At 42.2% G+C, this 18934-nt stretch overlaps 1 protein-coding gene across 1 annotated transcript in view; it reads right to left on the bottom strand.

Annotated features, from left to right (window-relative positions):
- Positions 1-722: 722 nt before the first annotated feature.
- Positions 723-18934, bottom strand: part of LOC311165575 (phospholipid-transporting ATPase ID-like) — a gene marked incomplete at its 3' end in the record, with an annotated part of 48941 nt that continues 30729 nt past the window's right edge. Inside the window, exons 5-14 of the mRNA XM_084225650.1 lie at positions 18305-18403; positions 17368-17429; positions 15733-15805; positions 15493-15563; positions 14279-14361; positions 10291-10449; positions 9501-9589; positions 4338-4534; positions 3023-3231; positions 723-1033 (exon numbers count right to left, since the gene is read on the bottom strand). Coding sequence (XP_084081776.1) covers positions 723-1033; positions 3023-3231; positions 4338-4534; positions 9501-9589; positions 10291-10449; positions 14279-14361; positions 15493-15563; positions 15733-15805; positions 17368-17429; positions 18305-18403 — 1353 coding nt within the window. The remainder of the gene's footprint in view (positions 1034-3022; positions 3232-4337; positions 4535-9500; positions 9590-10290; positions 10450-14278; positions 14362-15492; positions 15564-15732; positions 15806-17367; positions 17430-18304; positions 18404-18934) is intronic.

Below are 18934 nucleotides of genomic sequence, written 5' to 3'. Positions count from 1 at the left end.
GGAGAAATGTCCAGAAGCTTACCACATGATGTGTCATGGAGTAATGGGCTGCCAAGCCTGCCTGGGACAATTCTGACTCCCACCCCATCCCTGATGAGCTCAGAGTTTCCAGGATGGGAATCATCCTTTTGACCTCTGCACGCTGACATTTAGCAGTCAGTCCAGAGCACAGACCGACCCCTCCCACACTCGTCTGTGCAGCCAGGCCCAGGCACAGCAGCATGGTAGGTGTGTGGGCAGCAGGACCCTGCTCCAGGGAGTGTCACCAGCAGCAGGGCGGGGTGGACAGCTGGCAGGAGTCCAGTGTGTGTCACCAAGCCAGGCTGACGGAGAGAGGGCAGGCTGGAGGCACAGCGCTCAGCACAAACAGTCTGTTTCAGTGGGCAATTTAAGTTCTAAATGGATTGGAAATGAATCATTGGAATGAGGAGTGGGATTTTCATCATCATCTTGCTGTTTGTTATTTGGACTACTGCGTGCAGCTTTCAGACATTTAGAAATGAAGATGTGTGCGTTTGTGCCTGCAAGCAGAGGCTAAAGAAAAATGTAAAAATGACATATTTTCACAATTTCTGAAGTCTGGACATCAGAGGAATTTGACAGTGACCTCGCTATTGGTGTGAACCGCACTAACTAATTCCTTGCTAAAGCTTTAATTAACTGAGAAGGTTAATAAAATTCACCAATGTCCAAGTCTCCAAGAAACACCAATGGTCAAGTGTTCAAGAGAAGCTGTGCGTGCACCAGGATGTCAGGTGAAGCAGAGGGGACAGTGGGCTGCTCCCAGTCTGCAGGTTAAACCCAGGCTTACTGGAAAGGAACTTAACTCTGGGAATTCTCTGGCATCCAGGGGAATACACATCTCTGTTTTGAGCATCAAGAGCATCAACTCTTGCAGGGTCAAAAGCATAACCTGTGCAGGGTTCTGTCCGCTGGTACTTAGCCAGGTCCACTGAAAGCACAGATCCTGACAGCACTTGAGCACTTACCTCATTTATTTCTATCCTTTGCCCAGACATATCATACACATCACCTGCAAGCAAGAAAGATGAAATTATAGCCACAAACTGTGGGTAAGTGCAGTCTCTGAGCCATAAAATTGAGTAAATTGTTTCTAAGTTAGAATCTATTTTAAAAAGTTTCAGTGCATTGACATGGGCACTGATGACTGATGATGCATAACAATCAGTTTCTATGTTGACATGACAAAATCTGGAGACTGATAGATGCTTGAAACATAAAGCAGTTACCATAAAAGTGACTGGCTTTTGAGTAAAGAAGACTTGTCTTGAGCTGAACACAGAGAGAATAGGGTTTCCAGTGCTAGACAGGAAATTAAAGTGCTTCCAGGGAATGATTTCTCTTGTGCCTTCTCCTTCAAAATACAGCTCCTGGATCCTACCATTTGCAGCAGTCCCTGGACCCCCACAGAGAAGGAGTTTTCAAAGCCCATTTTTCCCACATCTAGGTAGCAAGGCTGCTCTGTCGATTCTCCCTGAATGGATGATCTGGTCATAGGAATTGAAGACAAGTCATCTCCAAGAAATATCATTAGAACTTCTGCCTGGAGAAAAGACTAGGAACGTCTGGACTGTCCCAAGGCCAGCCAGTCCCAAACACTTCATTGAAATAAGATCAAAATGCAATGAATTACAGGAATGATTAACTTGTGTTTGCACCAGCAACCTCAACTGTGACCAAAGTCAATTGCAGTGCTGGTGTGCCTTCATAAAGGCCCCAGGAGTGTAACAGAAACACAGTACACACCTCTCCTGAGACTCTATGCATCAGCTGATTCCCTGGGAACCACGGCCAAGAGGCTTTTGTGCACCTCCTTCCCTTAAGCCTCCAGAGGGGAGCAGAACTAAATCATCCTTTCTGGCATTGCTTTCCAGAATGCCCCTCAGCAGCAGAGAAGTTCTGTGCTAGGAAGGAGCTAAACATTTAGAAAACTACAGGCAATAGATTGTTTGCCTTCTTTGCATGTATTTCCCATTCATTTCTTGAACCTTACCCTGTATCTATGTTGGTGGTGACATGCTCTTCAGAAAAGTCAGCTAAGGGCACTCGATAGGAAAGATTTCAAGCTCCTTATTAGCAGTACTAATGTTAGATATCATAGTAACACTATTTGAGATAAGGTGGTCTCCAAATATGCGCAGATTCATAGAAAGAAATATCTTCTTTTATTAGGTCAGCTGATAGCACTGAGAAAAGATGCAAACTTTCTGGCACATTAGTGCATCAGCAGGTCTGACACAGGCAAAGCAATCATCCATATACAAATAAGCAGTGACTAATTTCTCTGGAGCATCTAATGATGTTAATCAATTAGGCAGTTTACAAAGTGCTTGCACCTCTTGAGCAGAATGAAGAAAACTGCCTGGGGCCATACCATGAGCAAGCCTTTTAAATCAATAACTTCTAGGATCTAAAAGAGCTAACAACTCATATTTTCCATTTTTTCCAATTCCCTACAAACTTTTCTTTCTTCTGGTAGCTGAAAAATGTCAGGTGTAAAGGCAAAGACCAGGTCATTGACTACTCCAACTACCTGAAAAGGATGAGGAGCCCCACAAGGGATGGCTGATTTCATAAGTGATTAGGAGGGAGTGAGTTATGAGAGTTACATGTTATATTTTGCAAGGTTAGCAATACCTGGCTAACCATGCCAATAATACCATAAAAAGCTGTGATTATCTAACCAGTAATATCAGAAAAAAAAAAAAAACAAAACAAATTTGAGTACAAATGATGTAAATCTGGGACAAATGAGGCAAAACTAATAGTGTTGGGGCAGTAGTGGGGCAGGAAAAGGGAGATAAAAGAGTGAGAAAAAAGAGGAAACAATTATTAATACGTGGCAAATGATGCAGTCAGGCTGTCCAGACATGCCTGATGGGTAGCCTTAGACTTGATCACTGCAGCTCCTTACATGGCATTCTGCTCTGGATATCAGATTTAGTCTCTGTGGATGAAGAGGCACAGAGTGAAGAAAACCCAGAGAGTAAGACAAACATACCATAGGATTTGCCATTGATGGAGCACTTGTTGAAACACATGATGTTCTGGGTGAGAGTTCCTGTTTTGTCTGAGAAGATGTACTTGATCTGCCCCAGCTCTTCGTTGAGTGTAGTGGTTCGAGCCTGCGCTGGCGTGTCATTCAGTGGGTAGTACATCTTACGGTCCCAGTCGATGTAGAAACTGTTACCCAAGCGTATAATCTCCACGCTGATGAAACAGAAACAGAGGGTGATGGAATATCCTTAGCTTAAGGGACAAGCTCTTTATCTTCAGCACCACCATAATCAATTGCAATTAGAAGACAACTTTGAAGGTAATGACAGGTTGAACTCATCAGTCCAGAGATGGCCTGTGGTAAGGGATGCTGAAGCAAGTCCCACTGAAATTATCTGCTAAGTTTACGGCAAACTCATTTCCTTTGTTTATAGAGCAGTGTTTTATAAAAGTACTTGGAAAGTTTCAGAAGTTTTTGGACTGAGAAGCGAGGCAGGAGCAGTGGGTTTCAGTTAGCGCATTTCAGGAGGTGGCTTCCTGTAGAGATGTGGGCTGAGCTGAGCCCAGTGGCACGGGATGAGCACAGCCACGTCTCCCACAACAGAGAGCTCCACACCAAGAGAGCCACTGTCACTCAGTACAACCAAAAGAGCAGCATCAGCTGGCAGATGACATGAGTTTTCACCTTGCTGGGTGCCATACCGGGCAGGAATGGAATTCATTCCTCATGTTTACCAACACAAAAGAGAGACTCAGTAGCAAAGCTGACTGAAGGTAGCTACAATGATAAACTGAACAGGGCTTTGCAGTCTCTACCCCAGCCCCAAGTTCTGAGAGCCTTACAGACACATTGCCTACCTGTTACTGCTATTTGTCTATCACCAATAACCAACACAGGTCTGCGTTGTCTGAGAAGAGAGAACACTCTCAGCTGCTCATATAGCACCAAGTATTGAACCTGGTTGCACCTGGCAATCCTCACACAGTCCTGAAGCCACCTCGAAGAGCAGGCCATTCATTCACTGTTAGCAAGATGCTAATGGTGGCAGGCTTCCAGCCCTGCTCCTATAGCATCCTACATGTCTACACCTCCCCTTTAACTGCAAAATCATCCTCTCTCTTCCAGGGCTCACTGCTGTCCCCACTCCAACCCTGACAAAACCTTCTGAAGGCAGCAGAAACAAGAAAAGCGTCACTGTGGTTGTGTAGGAGCATCCATGATGGGGCAGTGTTAGGTTTTAAGGAAAATGCTGCCCCCAGTGAAGGCAAAAGCGAAATCTCTCCTAAGATCAAAAGAGAAAGGAGCTTCTGGCACATACCTGACGTAGAGTGAAATAGGTACCACTGTGTTTAGAATGATCACGTATGACCAGAACATGAGGAAGCCAGAGTAGGAGGCAGAGTTGACACCCTCTGCCCAGGGCAGATACACCTGGAAGTAGTAGCCCTTATCATGCTCCCAGATACCATTGCCAATGGCTAGGATGAGACACATCAGTGCTAAAAACGCAAAGATCTGGAAAAAAAAAATAAAATCGAGAAACAAACCAAACAAATCAAAACCAAACAAAATGTATTGCATTTTAGAAACAAAGAATTTCTTATGTGCAGGTTAATCAGAAGACCCTAATGGAATGGGCTTGGATAGCCTATATCATACGAAAATGTGCCTAGGGATGAAGAGGGAAAACCAGCAAAATTATGATACTTTTTCCTCAAGGACAAAGCTACACAGTACAGAGTCTGGCAGCTTGGAATTAAAAGTCCTCAAACAGCTGGGGATTTAAATCCTAAACAGACATCTCAACTAGGGTGACTACAGCAGTCCTCTGTACAGCAGATCTCTTTAGAGGAGAGTTGAGCTGAGGGTCCTCAAATATCTGGCTGCACACTCAGGAATACAAACTGCCTGAAGGACTTTACTTGGCAATTTGCCAGATGTATCACCATCTTCTTCACAATTTCTGAAAGACCACTAAGGATAATCTGGCAGCATATAGTCTGGAATTTAGCACTGGGTATTATACTGATGGTTAGAGGAGAGTTAATTGCTTTCTCAAAGCTAATGGTTGCCTCAGTATTTGCCCTCACAATTTGATTACATTTCCTTTGAGCAAACAAAAAGCAGCACCAACCAGTGATGCATATCCTTGGGCTTTAGAGAAGCCTGTTTCCTGAAGCCTAAAGTAACCAGGGCAACAGCAACTGGGAAGTGAATTTCAAATTGGAAAACCTTACTGAAAATTTGGGCTTGCTCAAAAACACTATTTAACAGACACAAAAACATTACATAGGTCATAAAGCATTTTTTGATTAAAAAAAGCCCAAGACTGTAGCAATACATTCATTTGGAAAAGAAGACAAAAGGTACAGGAATAAATAAATTTAACAGAAATTAATACAAACTGCAAGGAATTACAGAACTGTGAATATCCAACAGTAATGAAGAATCAAGAAAAGAAAAAAATAAAGTCATAAACAGGTGTGTGAAAAGCAAATGTGTTAACAGACAGCCCTCCAAGAGGAAGGAGAAAGGAAGAAGGATTTATCTGCCCTATGGTAGATGAAAAAGGAAGATTATGTTCACTGACACAGAGATCTATATGGCTCTACCTGCTAATAAGCATTTTCAATGCAGCAAGTCCATCTAATTCAAAGATGGACCTTAGAGGACGGTTTTTAACATTTAATAAAGTTGGTTTTTAACAATGCTTTAAACACTTGGAAGACCCACCATCTTGGAATCCTGCTAATATAATTACTATATTTGTAAGGTAGAAATGGTGATGGTGGGGGGATATAAACTGCAGTTAACTTGTCATCCTTCCTGGACAAATGATGAGAAAATAATTCTTTTGGCACGGTCTTTTCCAAACATTTGACATTAAACAACCAATATAATAATAAAAAAGTGAAGATATGGAGTCAACAGGCTGCACAAAAGAGCAATTAAAAATCATCTTTTGCAAGGATAATCATTAGGGAGGAAATATCAGTAAGTTGGAGCATTATGTAAAGGCCACACAGCAACAATCACATTAAAACAGTAATCAACCTTTTTAAATAAACAGGAATTGAGGGACAAGCATAGAAATGTTGATGGTAAAGCTAATATTTGTACTGCTGAGGTAATCTGTGGGAGGAAGAAAGATACTTCTGTGGAGCAATATGAATCACTTGGTGAAAAGTTCATGCCTGATCAACTCAAGTTTTAATATCAAAATGCCACAAAAGGGATCTCCAGTGAGAAAAGGTGGCAGACTGAGTTTCAGGGGACACATTTATTTCACACATGAGTAGTAGCTTTTCTATTTAATTGTGCGAAGCCAAATAAATTACTCAGCTTGTAAAATGGAGACAATATTGCTTGCTGGTAAGGAATGTGGTGCAGTGTTTTTAAACCTCTGTGAAATTAAAACATACTTCAATCTGTGCTATTGTAATTATAAGGACTTAAGAGTATTTGGGAGGCATGATCTACCTCACTGCCCCAGAGGTTAAAAATTATCCATTTGCAGAATATCACTGTCCCTGTAGGAATTTCAATGTGTGATTCAGCAATAGAAATATATGTGGGGCAAGACAGGAGCTGAACTTTCCCAAGGTGTCTCTGCCCATGGCTGGGGTGCTGGAAGGTCCCTTCCCTTCTTTAAGGTCCCTTCCAAACTCAAACCACTCTGACCATTCTATACCACAGCAGCTCTTGTCTACAGCTGCATTTGATTTATTCACATTTTGTTTTCTGTGCACTGGGCGTGTCAATGCTCTCAAAACCCCGCTCCTGGGCAACGCTCGTGCTTGCACAAAGCTCACGAACATTCTGTTTGATCTGAAACAAATGGAAAGGACCAAGCCATTAACAGCAGCCCTCGAGATGAATTTCTGTGCCCAAAAACAACTGTGTGCAGGGTGCTGCAATTGCAACCACAGCCCTCTAGGGAACGACATGAAAAATCATTGCTTGTGCGTGCTCATGGAGCTTTCCAGCCCAAGCATCATCCCTCCCTGGGTCCTGCCCATGCACTGACTGCTGAAGATCCTCCTGGTAAGAGTTTTGTAAAGAGGAAGTGACTTTTGACTTCAAGACAAACATTGACTGTCGGACTGTGAATTAAAACAGTTTCAGTTTCTTGATTGGTACTTTGAGTTCTGCTCTGGGATTTGAAGGAGGCAGTTGTTTAAGAGATGCATGTGAGAGCTCTCTTTCTCTGAAAATTTGCTCCCTCTAGCCTGCTAAAAAGCAGCTTTTGGAGAAAAAAGCATTTCTGGATCTGGCAAGTGTATCCCCAGTGGAGGAACGTTAACTTCTCTCTCAGATCGATGAGAAACACCTCCAAATGTGACAAAACAGCTATGACTGCCATCTGGGAAGGTTTGCTTCTGATTAACCCTTGTTGGGGCAACATTTAACAGGCACTCCCTTGGCGAACCTGCTTAAACACTGCTTTGTGCCTGGAAGATTTACAGACAAACAAACACAAAATAACTTTGCCAGTGTTAACGTGGAGTAAGCTTCACTACATTTAAATTACCTATTTATAGTAAGTCGTGGCTGCTTTGTATTCTCCAGCTCAAGAGCACAATATACTGCCTGTTTTTATGACCACGCTCTGCAACCTTCGACCACCCAGTGAGCTGGAAAAGTGCCACATCCTCTTAGGTGTGCAAAGAGTCTGGTGTTTAATGTATGACAGAGCTTTACTTAGACATCAAAATTTTAGGTTCCTTAAAAATGTGTAGAGGAGACAAACACACCCTTGGCTCCTCCAGTGCCCAGGAACTCAGGCAGAGGCTGATGCAATCGGCTGCAACTTGCTCAGTATTTTAAAACAGAGCCAGGAGGTAAATTCATCTCATTTGCTTTTATAAAGAGAGGCCAAACAGATTGAAAGTCCTGGGTGGGACCCTTGGCTTGTGAAAGGAGATTTAGCAAATCTTAATTGAACATTAAATTCTAAATTCCCGGTTCAATTTTCCTCTGCTCTGTTTCTGTGCCCTGTGGATCCCTCCCCAGCCCATTCTCCTCTCCAGTCAGAACATAGCAGAACACCTATCAAAATGTGAAATTCTTCAAATGCTTGAAAGATTTTGAATGTAAATGGCCCAAACTTTGTTTGGTTTTGCTACCCACTTAAGGGGAGAAAGGGAAGAAAAACATTGAGGGAGACAAGCTGATGATAACTAAACTAAATAAACCAAGATTTTCCTGGGGTAGAGGTTGGTGCAAGATTATTAAAATTAAGGGCATATCCTTACTGCAAACAGAGCAGGACCTCAAGAAGAATTGAAGTTAACCCTGGAGTGGCTCTCTGTGCTGTAGCACTGCTGGGCACCCCTGGGCTCACCTAAAGGACTTTTGGGATCCAAACAAAAAAAGGAATACAAAGGCTGAGATGAAATGCAGAGGTTGGAGGGTGGTGCCACCCTGCAGACGTTTGTGCTCTAAGCCTCTGTGCTGAGGAGGTATGAAGTCAGAGAGGGCAGGGAGAGCTCAGAACAGCCTTGCTGTAATGCACAGACTTCTGCTGGATGCCTCCCCCAGGGCTTGTTCCAGTGCCTGGAAATGGATCCTGTCCCCAGCTGGCTGCTAGGGTGATCTGGAGAGAAGGGTAGTAGGAAAGAAGCAGGAAGAGTGAGCAGTGACCACCAGAGCTTCCCAGTGTCATAAGCTGAAGGTGATGCAGCATGCATGGGAAAGCATGACAAAGTTGCATTCAAAGGGAAATAAAATCTGAAATGAAAGGCCTTTTCTTTAAGCAACATTGATTAAAGTAGTGTCAGAGTGTTTGTCTTCCTTCCCTGAGTGGCTTTGAACTCAAGCAGTAAAATCTTGAGAAAGTCTGTGAAAGAATCACTATTTCTTCCTGGAAGTATTTGCCATTTGTTAAAACCACTGATGAGCTTAACCCTCAAATTCAATCTGTTTTTCAATCTCACAACAGTGGCTGCTATGTAAGATTAGTGTTCTCAAATTTCCCAGCTGCTTAAAACACCAGCTTCTGACCCATTAATGAGACCATGTCTAATAATTAACGTGTTAAGTCAGGAGCTGGCATCATGTAAATTAGCAATCTCAATTATCAAGTCCTATGCAAATATCACCAGGGATGCCAAGAAATCGGGAGGAAGAGAGAGAACTGCTAATGTTTATGTAAATAGAAAGTGACAAATTATTAGAAGGAAAAAAGGGCTTTGTAGGCTTCAAACTATTTCTTATGCAGAAATGCAGAGGAGAAAAGGGAGAGCAGAGCAAATGACAAGCGCAGAAGGAAAGTCCTTAATTCTGTCAATGTAATGGCCTTGCTTTGCAAGATGGGCTGGCAGAGGTACTGCAGAACTCAGGCTGCTAATAAATTATGATGTACTTTTCCTTTTTATCATTAGTCACTTCTGATATTCCCCCATTTGTGTGGACAGAGAGGTGGAGCATCTGGAAATGATGAACACATCTGAAGAAAGGAAGACACATTAATCAGACTTACCAGCAGCACAAGGACATTCATGAGCCGATCGATGCTTGTTCTCTTAAAAGTTGTTTTTCCACTGTTCTGCATGAGTTTCGTGTCTGGCCCTGGAGATGAAGCACACTTGTTAATTTTAGTAATAAAGCTGAGCTGTTCTAAAGCTGGTTCCCTCTGAGGCCCCACTGTGCTTTTCAGCATAAATAACCATCACAGCTCTCATGAAGTCAGGTACACACAGTTTAAGAGTGCTAGTGGGAAACTTGGGCAGAAACAGGTTAAATAATTTGTCTGAGATTATATAGAGAGAGTCATATAAAACCACTAAATCTGGACTTTGACTCAACTCTTTTCTTTTAACATTCAACCCTTCCTTTCAGGTTTAATCACTTTTCACAGCATATTTGGTATTGCTCTGTTATTGGTGACATATTATGCATTATTTCACATGTCTGGAGCATAGAAACAATAGAAGGACTAGGCTCATGAAAAGCATATATCTAATCAATATTATTATTGATGACCCTGATATTCCAATGTGGATGAAAATCACATAGAAATGATACACAATGTTTACTTCAATGCACTTGAGAGAATTCTTAACCAAATTTAATTGTTACATTCTTTCTTCATCATTGATCAAAACTCCCCTCCTGTACTTTGCTGAGTGGATTTCTGAAACAAGAAACTTTTTTTGTCTTGTACCTGGTAGAAACATAAATACTTTCTTCCTTTGTGCATGCTGGGTGTGATGTATCCCCACCCTAGTCCTGCTGGGCTCTGCAATCAGCATGTCAGTCTTTTTACCTACCAGCATAGATAACGAGCCCAAAGCACCACTCTGTGTTCCTGATAGTACAGCCCCTCAGCAACATCTTCTCATTGTCCAGGGCATATTTCTCTCCATGAAGAGTAAGAGTTCCTGTGAATTTATCCAGTTTGTTGTTTGGTGCCTCACATCTGACTTCTCCTGTAAAAAGAATGTAACAGCAAAAATGGAAATCTTGGTCCAGAAAGAAAGGTGTCATCAACACTGCATTCCCAGCTGCTCCTCAGAGAGACAATATTTCACACTCTAGTTACAGCCAACTCCTAACCCTGTCATTCCCATTCTATATCTTATATTTACTGATGTTTTGGGATGTTGCTTCTTCCCCATATTCATCTCATAATTGAAGGGACCACAGTGAACTTGCATTTATCCAATTCTTTGAATACAGCAATTTTTTATTGGTAGAGTACAAAACAAAATTTCCCCATCTTCTATGTGGGTGAGAAGAAATGTTGAACCAGCAACATACTTTTAATCCATTCACAGCAAGTTCATAGTGGTAGGATGTCACTGGATGACTTTAGCTAAAACTGCTGACATCACCTTTTTTCCTATTACATTTTCCCTCAAACTGCAGGAGCCCAAGCGAATAGAATCATAGCCTAAAGGCTGCAGAAGAGTAATTAACTGAGGTGTCTTTGTTCACGGATTTTTAATTTCATCTGTTTTATAACTCAAGTCCCAGGAGTGCATTAAAAGATACCACTACCTTCTGTGGCCACTGAGCCGACACTGTAAGTGATTGGAGTGTCTATTTCCACGATTTATATTTATTTCTTGCAATAAAATGTATTCAGATACCTCAGTATAAAAATGACTATTTAAATCAAACGCTGCACCTGACATTTAAAGATTCAAAGCAGAGCCCTGTGGATGTATTGAGAACTGGAAAATACAAATATGCCTTACTGAAAGGCAATCCAAGAGTTCAGTCTGCTCACTTAATCAGCAGTTATTTTCATCACAGGCTATAAATACCTACTAAAATACTAGCATTTGCAGAGAGTACAGTTCTTCTAGCTGCTATCAGATTTACACATCAGGCTCAAGAGACTGGAAACAAAATCCAGAGAAGTCCAGAAGAAAAGTATAGCTTTAAGTGTCATGATCGCCTTCACCACTACAGATTAAAAATCAAACATTATGCAAATGATCAAAAAAGAAGCTCTAATCTAAGGCAGACAAACCATAAGACATGAAAGATTGAATAATTAGGAAATTTAGTGACACATGTGGCATGGGACTTCATACTAACAGCTGTGCTACTCTCCTATTTTATTATCTGGTTAGTCCAACAAGGACCAGACCTGTGCCCCATCATTTCTGAAACTCTCTAGTAACCAGGCCCATCTCACTGCCACCCTTACAAACACCTTGAAAAGCACGAATGAAAGAGGGTCTTTGCACTGGAACCACAAGCAGCACAATGCAAAGCAAACCCAGGGCATGGTCTCCCACCAGGAACACCGTGCCTGCTCTGGGACAATGCTCCTGTGAACCCCTCACGTGTCCACATCTGCTTTCCCAAAAGCAGGTGGGTCTGGGCTTCTGACGTGCTGATTTTGAGACCAGAAGGGATTCATCCAAATGAGACTGACCACAAAAGATTGAGAAGTCTAAAGGTCCCCCCAGGGCACCAGCACTGAGCCCAGTAGCTCTGCAACTGAAGGCACCACAGCCTGGCACCATGACTCCTGTGCCCCTGACCCAGTAACAGCAATAAGAAATTTGGAATACAGTTCAGCCGAAAGGGTTAAATACTGTCAAGCCAACTGTGATAAGTAGAGGATAACTGAAAAGTACTGTTGCCTTTCTGGTCTCCCAGTTTCCCAAATCAAACCAAGAAATTCAGTGTTTTGCAAGCATCCTCCTTATCTGAACCATCAAACAAACATCATAACTCACATTAAGCATTCCACTGAGTGCCTGTATTAGCTGCACAACCCTGTCCTCTCTTCCTGTCTTAAAAAGTAATTAGATAAAGAGTTACATAAATATTTAAATATTTCTACTGAGGTTTGCTAAGGGAAATGCGAGGCTGAGTCTGATTCCAGGCACTCTTCCCAGTACACTGTCAAATATAAATCATCCTGGGAAACATTTTATTCATTTCAAGTATTGCGAAGAGGCCACTTTTATTTACAACATAAGTAAAATAGAGATTTAAAGAATAAATAAATATCCAATAAGAAAATTCTGAATTTTCCAAAATATTTTAAAATGTTTTTTTAATTAAGCACTTTCAAGAACACCGTGCCCTTAGATAACCATCACACTAAGCATGCTTGAAAGATTATCTAAGATTAAGACTTTGCTTACAAATTGATAGACACTTCAGCCTGCTCAGGAAAATAATTAAGTATGCCACTCCAATTATTAACATTAAGCATCTAACTGTACATATAAAAACATATTTCTCAATACCTAAAACACCCAGAACCTCAGCCATCATTTCAAAGAAATCCTGATGTACTGAGCTGACACTTGGCCACACATACTATTGCATAATACCTCAACAAAAAAGGCAAAAGAAACTCTACCAGAGACAGTCTCAGCTATGCTCTTTGCCACATCCCCACCACTTGTCCTGGAATCATCTACTTATTTCAAAACCTTTTTTTTCTAAAATTATTTTCCCTCTATATCTAAAAGTATTTCCTGAGAGCCTGCAATCGTTCAGGCATTCCAAGGACAGCCACACTCATTCCAGCCCTTTCCATAATAACTCCTCCTGTAATCTTGACCTCATATCTAAGCCAGCAGAGCACTGCAGAACGTGACTAACACCACTTGGTCTGTTCCCTCATCTTCTCTCCACTGACAGATGATGTGTGAGGATGGAGTATTCTGGCTTTGACAGGTCCAGCTCCTTTCTCTTTATGTGCTGCTAAGTATTCTCTGGTATCCAGTGCCAGGACAATGGGAATAGTTGAAGTTGCACCAGAAGAGTTTCAGACTGGACCTCTTAGAAAGCGTTTCTGTACTGAGAGGGTGACCACTCACTGGAACAGGCTTCCTAGAGAGGTGATTGATGCCCCCAGCCTGTCAGGTTTAAGAGGCATTTTGACAGTGCCCTTAAAAACATACTTTAATTTTTGGTCAGCCCTGAAGTGGTCAGGTAGTTGGACTAGATGATCATTGTAGATCCCTTCCAATTGAAACATTCTATTCTATTCTATTCTATTCTATTCTATTCTATTCTATTCTATTCTATTCTATTCTATTCTATTCTATTCTATTCTATTCTATTCCATTCCATTCCATTCCATTCCATTCCATTCCATTCCATTCCATTCCATTCCATTCTTGGATTTGGTACAGAAAACAGTGCTGAGAAAGGACATGTTCCTTGTTAAGCGCATCTATACTGCTTGCCTTTAGATATTTTAAAACTTAGTCTTTATTGTTTCATTGAGAGAGAAAAGGCATGGCTTCAGGGTGAGGCTTCAGTCGCCTGTCCTGTGTGCACATTTAGTCCTCAGGTCTGTGTGGTGTCTGGGAAGTGCCACTGATCAGAAGACAAATGTAATCAGTGCATCAGCATTTCTACATCAGTGTGAAAGTGCAGCGTGAAAATGTTTTGAGACCAGAACTAAGCATAAGGTTTTGGGAAAACAGTTTTCATTGTGCAGTTATGTGAACTCTTGTGCTGGCTTTCAAGGTGGCTAGTCTCAACTTGTACAGACAAACACAAAAGACAAGTGTCCATCCAGAAGAATTGCCACCAAGGCAGAGTCACGTTATAGCCATGCATGGCACCAGCACCTGCAAGCAAAGAGGGACCTTTTCCTTTACATGTGGTGTTGATACTTGTTGTACAGACTGCAGAGTGCCTGCTCTGTTTTGCTGGCACTGTTTGCAGAGAACACCTAGCAGGGAGCAGTGGACAGCTTGGAAGGAAGAGTCTCAACCACTCTCTGTAATTTGGGCAAATTGTCTGTAAAGCGAATTTTCCACTTGTACTCACCATTGAACTCAGTCAGCTTCTGAAGATCTTCTCCAAGCTCTGCAGTGACTGTCAGTGCCTGCTTCACCTTCAGGTTTGTTTCACTGTGGTGAACAATATAAGAAATAAACATGAACTGAAAGCCATATGTGAACTGAAAACTCTCCTTGAAAATCACTTCTGCTCCTGAGGACAGTCTTCTTCCTTAGCCATCTGATGGACTGTGATGCTGTGCATCTGTTTTGCCTGGCCAAAGGGTGTAGACTGTCTCTTTCAGTTGCACTGACAGGCATTCAGAGGAATTCTGAGGAATAGTACCAAAGGTGAAGTGACTCTGTCTTCTTAATTTCACCACAGAGCAGTGCACTCTCTACCCTGTCACTCATGACACATTTAAACCCAAGGTATCTAAGCACATATGAGAGCTCTAAGTCTTTTCTTCCAGGGCATTCTGATCTGGAAGGTTACTTCAGTCCTGGGGCTAGGTAGCTGGGGAGCTGGAAATGCAATGTCAAAAGAATACTGCATTTGTTCAGGGCCTCTTAGAAGGGGCACTAGTGTGTATGAAAACTACAAACCCATTTTAAGCAGAAATCAAATGGGGAAAGTGCAGAGGGCTGTCTGTAGCGCCTTGGGAGAGAGAATTTCTTTATCTCTGGTCTTGCTTAGTCATTCAGACTGTTGCTAGTTCTGAGCAATGCAGAAAAGGTAATGCAAACTGGGTCAAAAAGACGTGTCAGCTCCCGTTTATTCCAATTAATACAAGTTACAGCCTTCTGGTTTTGTAGCCAGTTGTGTCCTGGAGTGGGCAGCATTTGGAAGCCTTTGCTGTGTGCTTGCATTGAGATTATTCTACAATGGACCAAAGGAGATTACCAGAGTCATTTGTTATGATTATTTCACCCAGATAATCTGTCTCAAGGAAAATACTAGAGGAGAAAAAAGCAACAGCTTCTGATGGGGATATTGCAGGGACATGTGTCTAACTAACTCTCAGTGTTAGAAGAGCTGTCACTGAAAAGTGAAGTCCCCTCCTCACATGACATTTGCACTCAGGAAGCAGAAGTATCCACCAGAAGACTTTATTTTCAAGATACCAACCCAAAGTTTATTCTACATGTTATGAAACTCTTGCTACCAAAGCTGTGGCAGGTATGCCTGCAGCACCCAGGATCCCCAGGAACGTGGCTTTGCAGTGGTGGCAGTGGTTGCACGCCAGGGCCAGGCTCACTTACCCGTCCAGCTCAGCTGTCTCGATGTATGTCAGACTGTGTGGCTCACTGCTCGACAGCAACAGGAGATCAGCCTGAGCAGAGAGAGACAGACAGACTTGGCATGAATTCACACAGTCAGCAGGCATTGTGAAACAATGCTGGTTGTGGTTACTGCCACATCATCACTATGACTGATTTTCTTGTGAATGATAAGAGTGGAAGAGATTAACTGTGATCAGGATAGAGACAAATGGTACTCACTGTCACAAAGTTGTTGTTTTCTAGTTTTATTATATCCCCCACTTGGACATTCATCCATTTTTGCTCCTTTAACCTGCAAGGAAATCTCCAGTAAGTAAGCACATACAGCAAATGCCTCTTGGGAAAGTGGGGAACTTAGCTCTTCTCCTGGAGCCAGACTGTGGGTGCCATCAGGACATGGGAGCAGGGCCTGCCACGATGTGTCCTGATCCATACTAAGCTGGAGGATCACCATAGTACAAAAAAACCCAGTAAAAATCAATAAAAGCACTGTTTGGGCAGACCCATGCTAGGTTAAGACCAAGCCCCACAGCAGCAGCCCAGCCCACGCACACTATCCTTGTCCTTGTCTCTGCAGTGACTGCTCCCTTCCTTCCTTTTCTTAAAGAGCCACATTGCCTCAAAAAACCCTCTCTGCTTTGTGTGAGAGACTTCATCTGGGAAAACTGCAGATTGTGTAAGGTTTTCTGGGTGGTACTAAGGGCAAGAGTAACCAGCTTTCAGGAAGGTCAGTGCAGGTGCTTTGGCTGTGCACTTGACTGTCTGAGCCATGTCTGCAGTGGTCTTCACTGCACTAAGCCAAATGTGCACACAGGAAGCCAGCTAAACTGCAGGCACCAACACAGCCAAGATAGATGTATATGAAAATTCTAGAGCTGAGAAAGATCAGTCTCAAAACAGGACTGGGAGCTCAAGCTTGAACTCAGTTTGATCTTGCTTATGCAGTGTTGGTTAGAGCTGGACAGGATCCGTGGTTTCCAGGTTTTGAAAAAGGCAAAACATTATAAAATTTCTGTGTCAAAATTTGTTTCCTAGACACAGTTACTAATACACAGTAAACTATGAAACTGGTTTACTTAGCAGAGAGCGCAAAAACTATGCCCCTATTCTTCAGTTTCCACTTATATTTTTAATTGTTTGATCATCTGTTGGAATTTACACAACATACTGCTATCTACAATGTGGAAAAAAGTCACAAAATACTTCCCAGCTGTCTACAGCTGTGTCCTATGCATAGTTGGACTCCATGGAGCTGCAAGCACATCTGTCTGCCATGAAAGCCAAAGCCTCTGCTATTTTTTCTGCAGAAAAGAACTAGCAGTACAATGTCCAAAGCACGCAGCTGAAATGTTTTGGGTACATCTAATCCAGAAGTGCTACACACACTCAAAGTATAATGAAATATATGAAGGAGATATTCCAGCTTCTTAATTTGAAATATCTTGTTGATAATGCCTGGTTTTGCTTATGCAAAATAAAAGCCATGAGTATAAATGGACCCAGAGGATAGCTTTGAGTGTCACTTGTGGGGTAAGGAGTCAAGTAGTACAAGACTCTGAAACTCTTACTTAAACATAAACACCCGGGAACAGAGAAAGAGTTTAGTTTTTGTCAGCACAAGGTCACAGCCATAATGTCTGCACAGATTCTGGTACTGTGTCTAGGGTTCATTAATCAGACACATAATCCAAAACTGCATGATGAACTAGTGGTGTGAAACACAATTCAATTTGAAATTGTTTAGTGATCCTTGAGAATCACATACACACACACACGCAAAAAAAAAAAAAAAATCAAAAATATTTACTAATAAAATGCTTTTCCCTGTGAGAACTACAGCAAAAAAGGACTTACATGCCATTGATCAGGACCTGGACTGGGCGGTTGTTGACATGTTTGTCACTTTTGTGTCGATTCTGAAAATTGGATCAGAAGGTTAAAAGGCATTTCCAGGAAACCAAACACACAGGAGCCGTAGGCAGTTCATTAACATTTTGGGTTTCCACCCAACTGCCTGAATGGGTCAGGCAGATTAAGGTCACAACTGAGTCAGTGTCCAGCACATGTTTATGGCAGTGACACAGAGCATAACCAGTCTGTAAAGGGTAACAGGCAACACTGGGCTTGCACTTGGAGAGAAGAAGGAGGGTAGAGCCTTACATGTCACTTTAGCACAGCCCTGACTCAGCTGGCATTGCTCCCACCCACCTTAGTCTGTAAACACCAGAGAAATTCATTCCTCTGCTCTCATACAGAAAGTGGCCACTGATGTTCTGGCATTGCTCCATTGAACATCAAAATCATTTTAATAAGGAGAGAATATCAGATGTTAAACTCAGCTCTAACATTACTCTGTGAAGTCAGCTGGGCTTTTGACCATTAGTTCTGATGGCAGCAGACTTTGAGCCAGTTTAAAAAATCACGAGTGGGTTGAGCACTTGCTTCCTACCAATTTTTTTTTCCAACTACATTGTACTAGATAACAGAGGATGGGTTCTCCAAAATGGAAGCCTAAGAAAAGGTTTTGGTGCCTGCATCCAGACATATCTATGAGTGATCGCATTTTCAGACATGCTGAGCAGTTTCAGAGAAAGTCAATGGAGCTGCTGGGCTGTTCAGCAATTTGGAAATTCTAGCTCCTATTTCAGTAACAAACTATAGATTTTGGGGACTTAATTTCAGACTCCATTCGAGTGCCTGTCACCAGCTGAGTTTAAGCAGTTTATTTCAGTTACTGTGCTGAAGAATCACAGGCCAACTCCAAAGTACAGGTCAGAAATACAGATCTTACAAAATCATCAATGGCATCCTTGACTCCTGATACAGCCAGCACCAGCACCAGGGGCACGACTGTCGTAAACCAGGCCAGCGAGGAAATCTGAGGAATCAACTGTAGGAAGAAAAGGTCTGAGTTAAGACATTTCCTGCCAGTTCAGAAAACACTGCTTCCTAATCAAGCTGCAGACAACATTTTTCTATGATACCTGAATATAGAATAAAGACAGAAATGTAGCTCCATCCCTGATATGTGACCCATCCTCCTCCAAAGGCTGGAGAGCCAGGGAACCCATGTTTTCCTCCCAAAACAAGCTATAATTTAAGTTAGAAAAATGGAGCTGTCAGAAAGTGTAGTGACCTGCTCTTTATTGTTGTTTGCAGAATTAGGATTGCCAAATCCCCAGGGTATTTCTTTGGAAGTACTGACATGAGCAAGCCTACTGTGAGAGACTCAAGAGCTATCTGAGCAAAACCAGCTGTGCAGATCCCTCAAAAACTTCTGTTCTTTGTTTCAGTAACTTCTCACATTTTGCTGAAATAAATTTTGCATCAATGGACGATGCAAGATGTTGCCAGGGCTGACCTTGCTCTCCCAAGAGCAGCACAGCCTCTCTTTTGTTTCCTATATCTTTAACAGTGAGAG

Source organism: Fringilla coelebs, assembly GCF_963513975.1.
Source record: "Fringilla coelebs genome assembly, chromosome: Z".
NCBI lineage: Eukaryota > Metazoa > Chordata > Aves > Passeriformes > Fringillidae > Fringilla > Fringilla coelebs.
The sequence above is the reverse complement of the archived record's forward strand: the minus strand, read 5'-3'. Positions and strand labels throughout refer to the sequence as shown.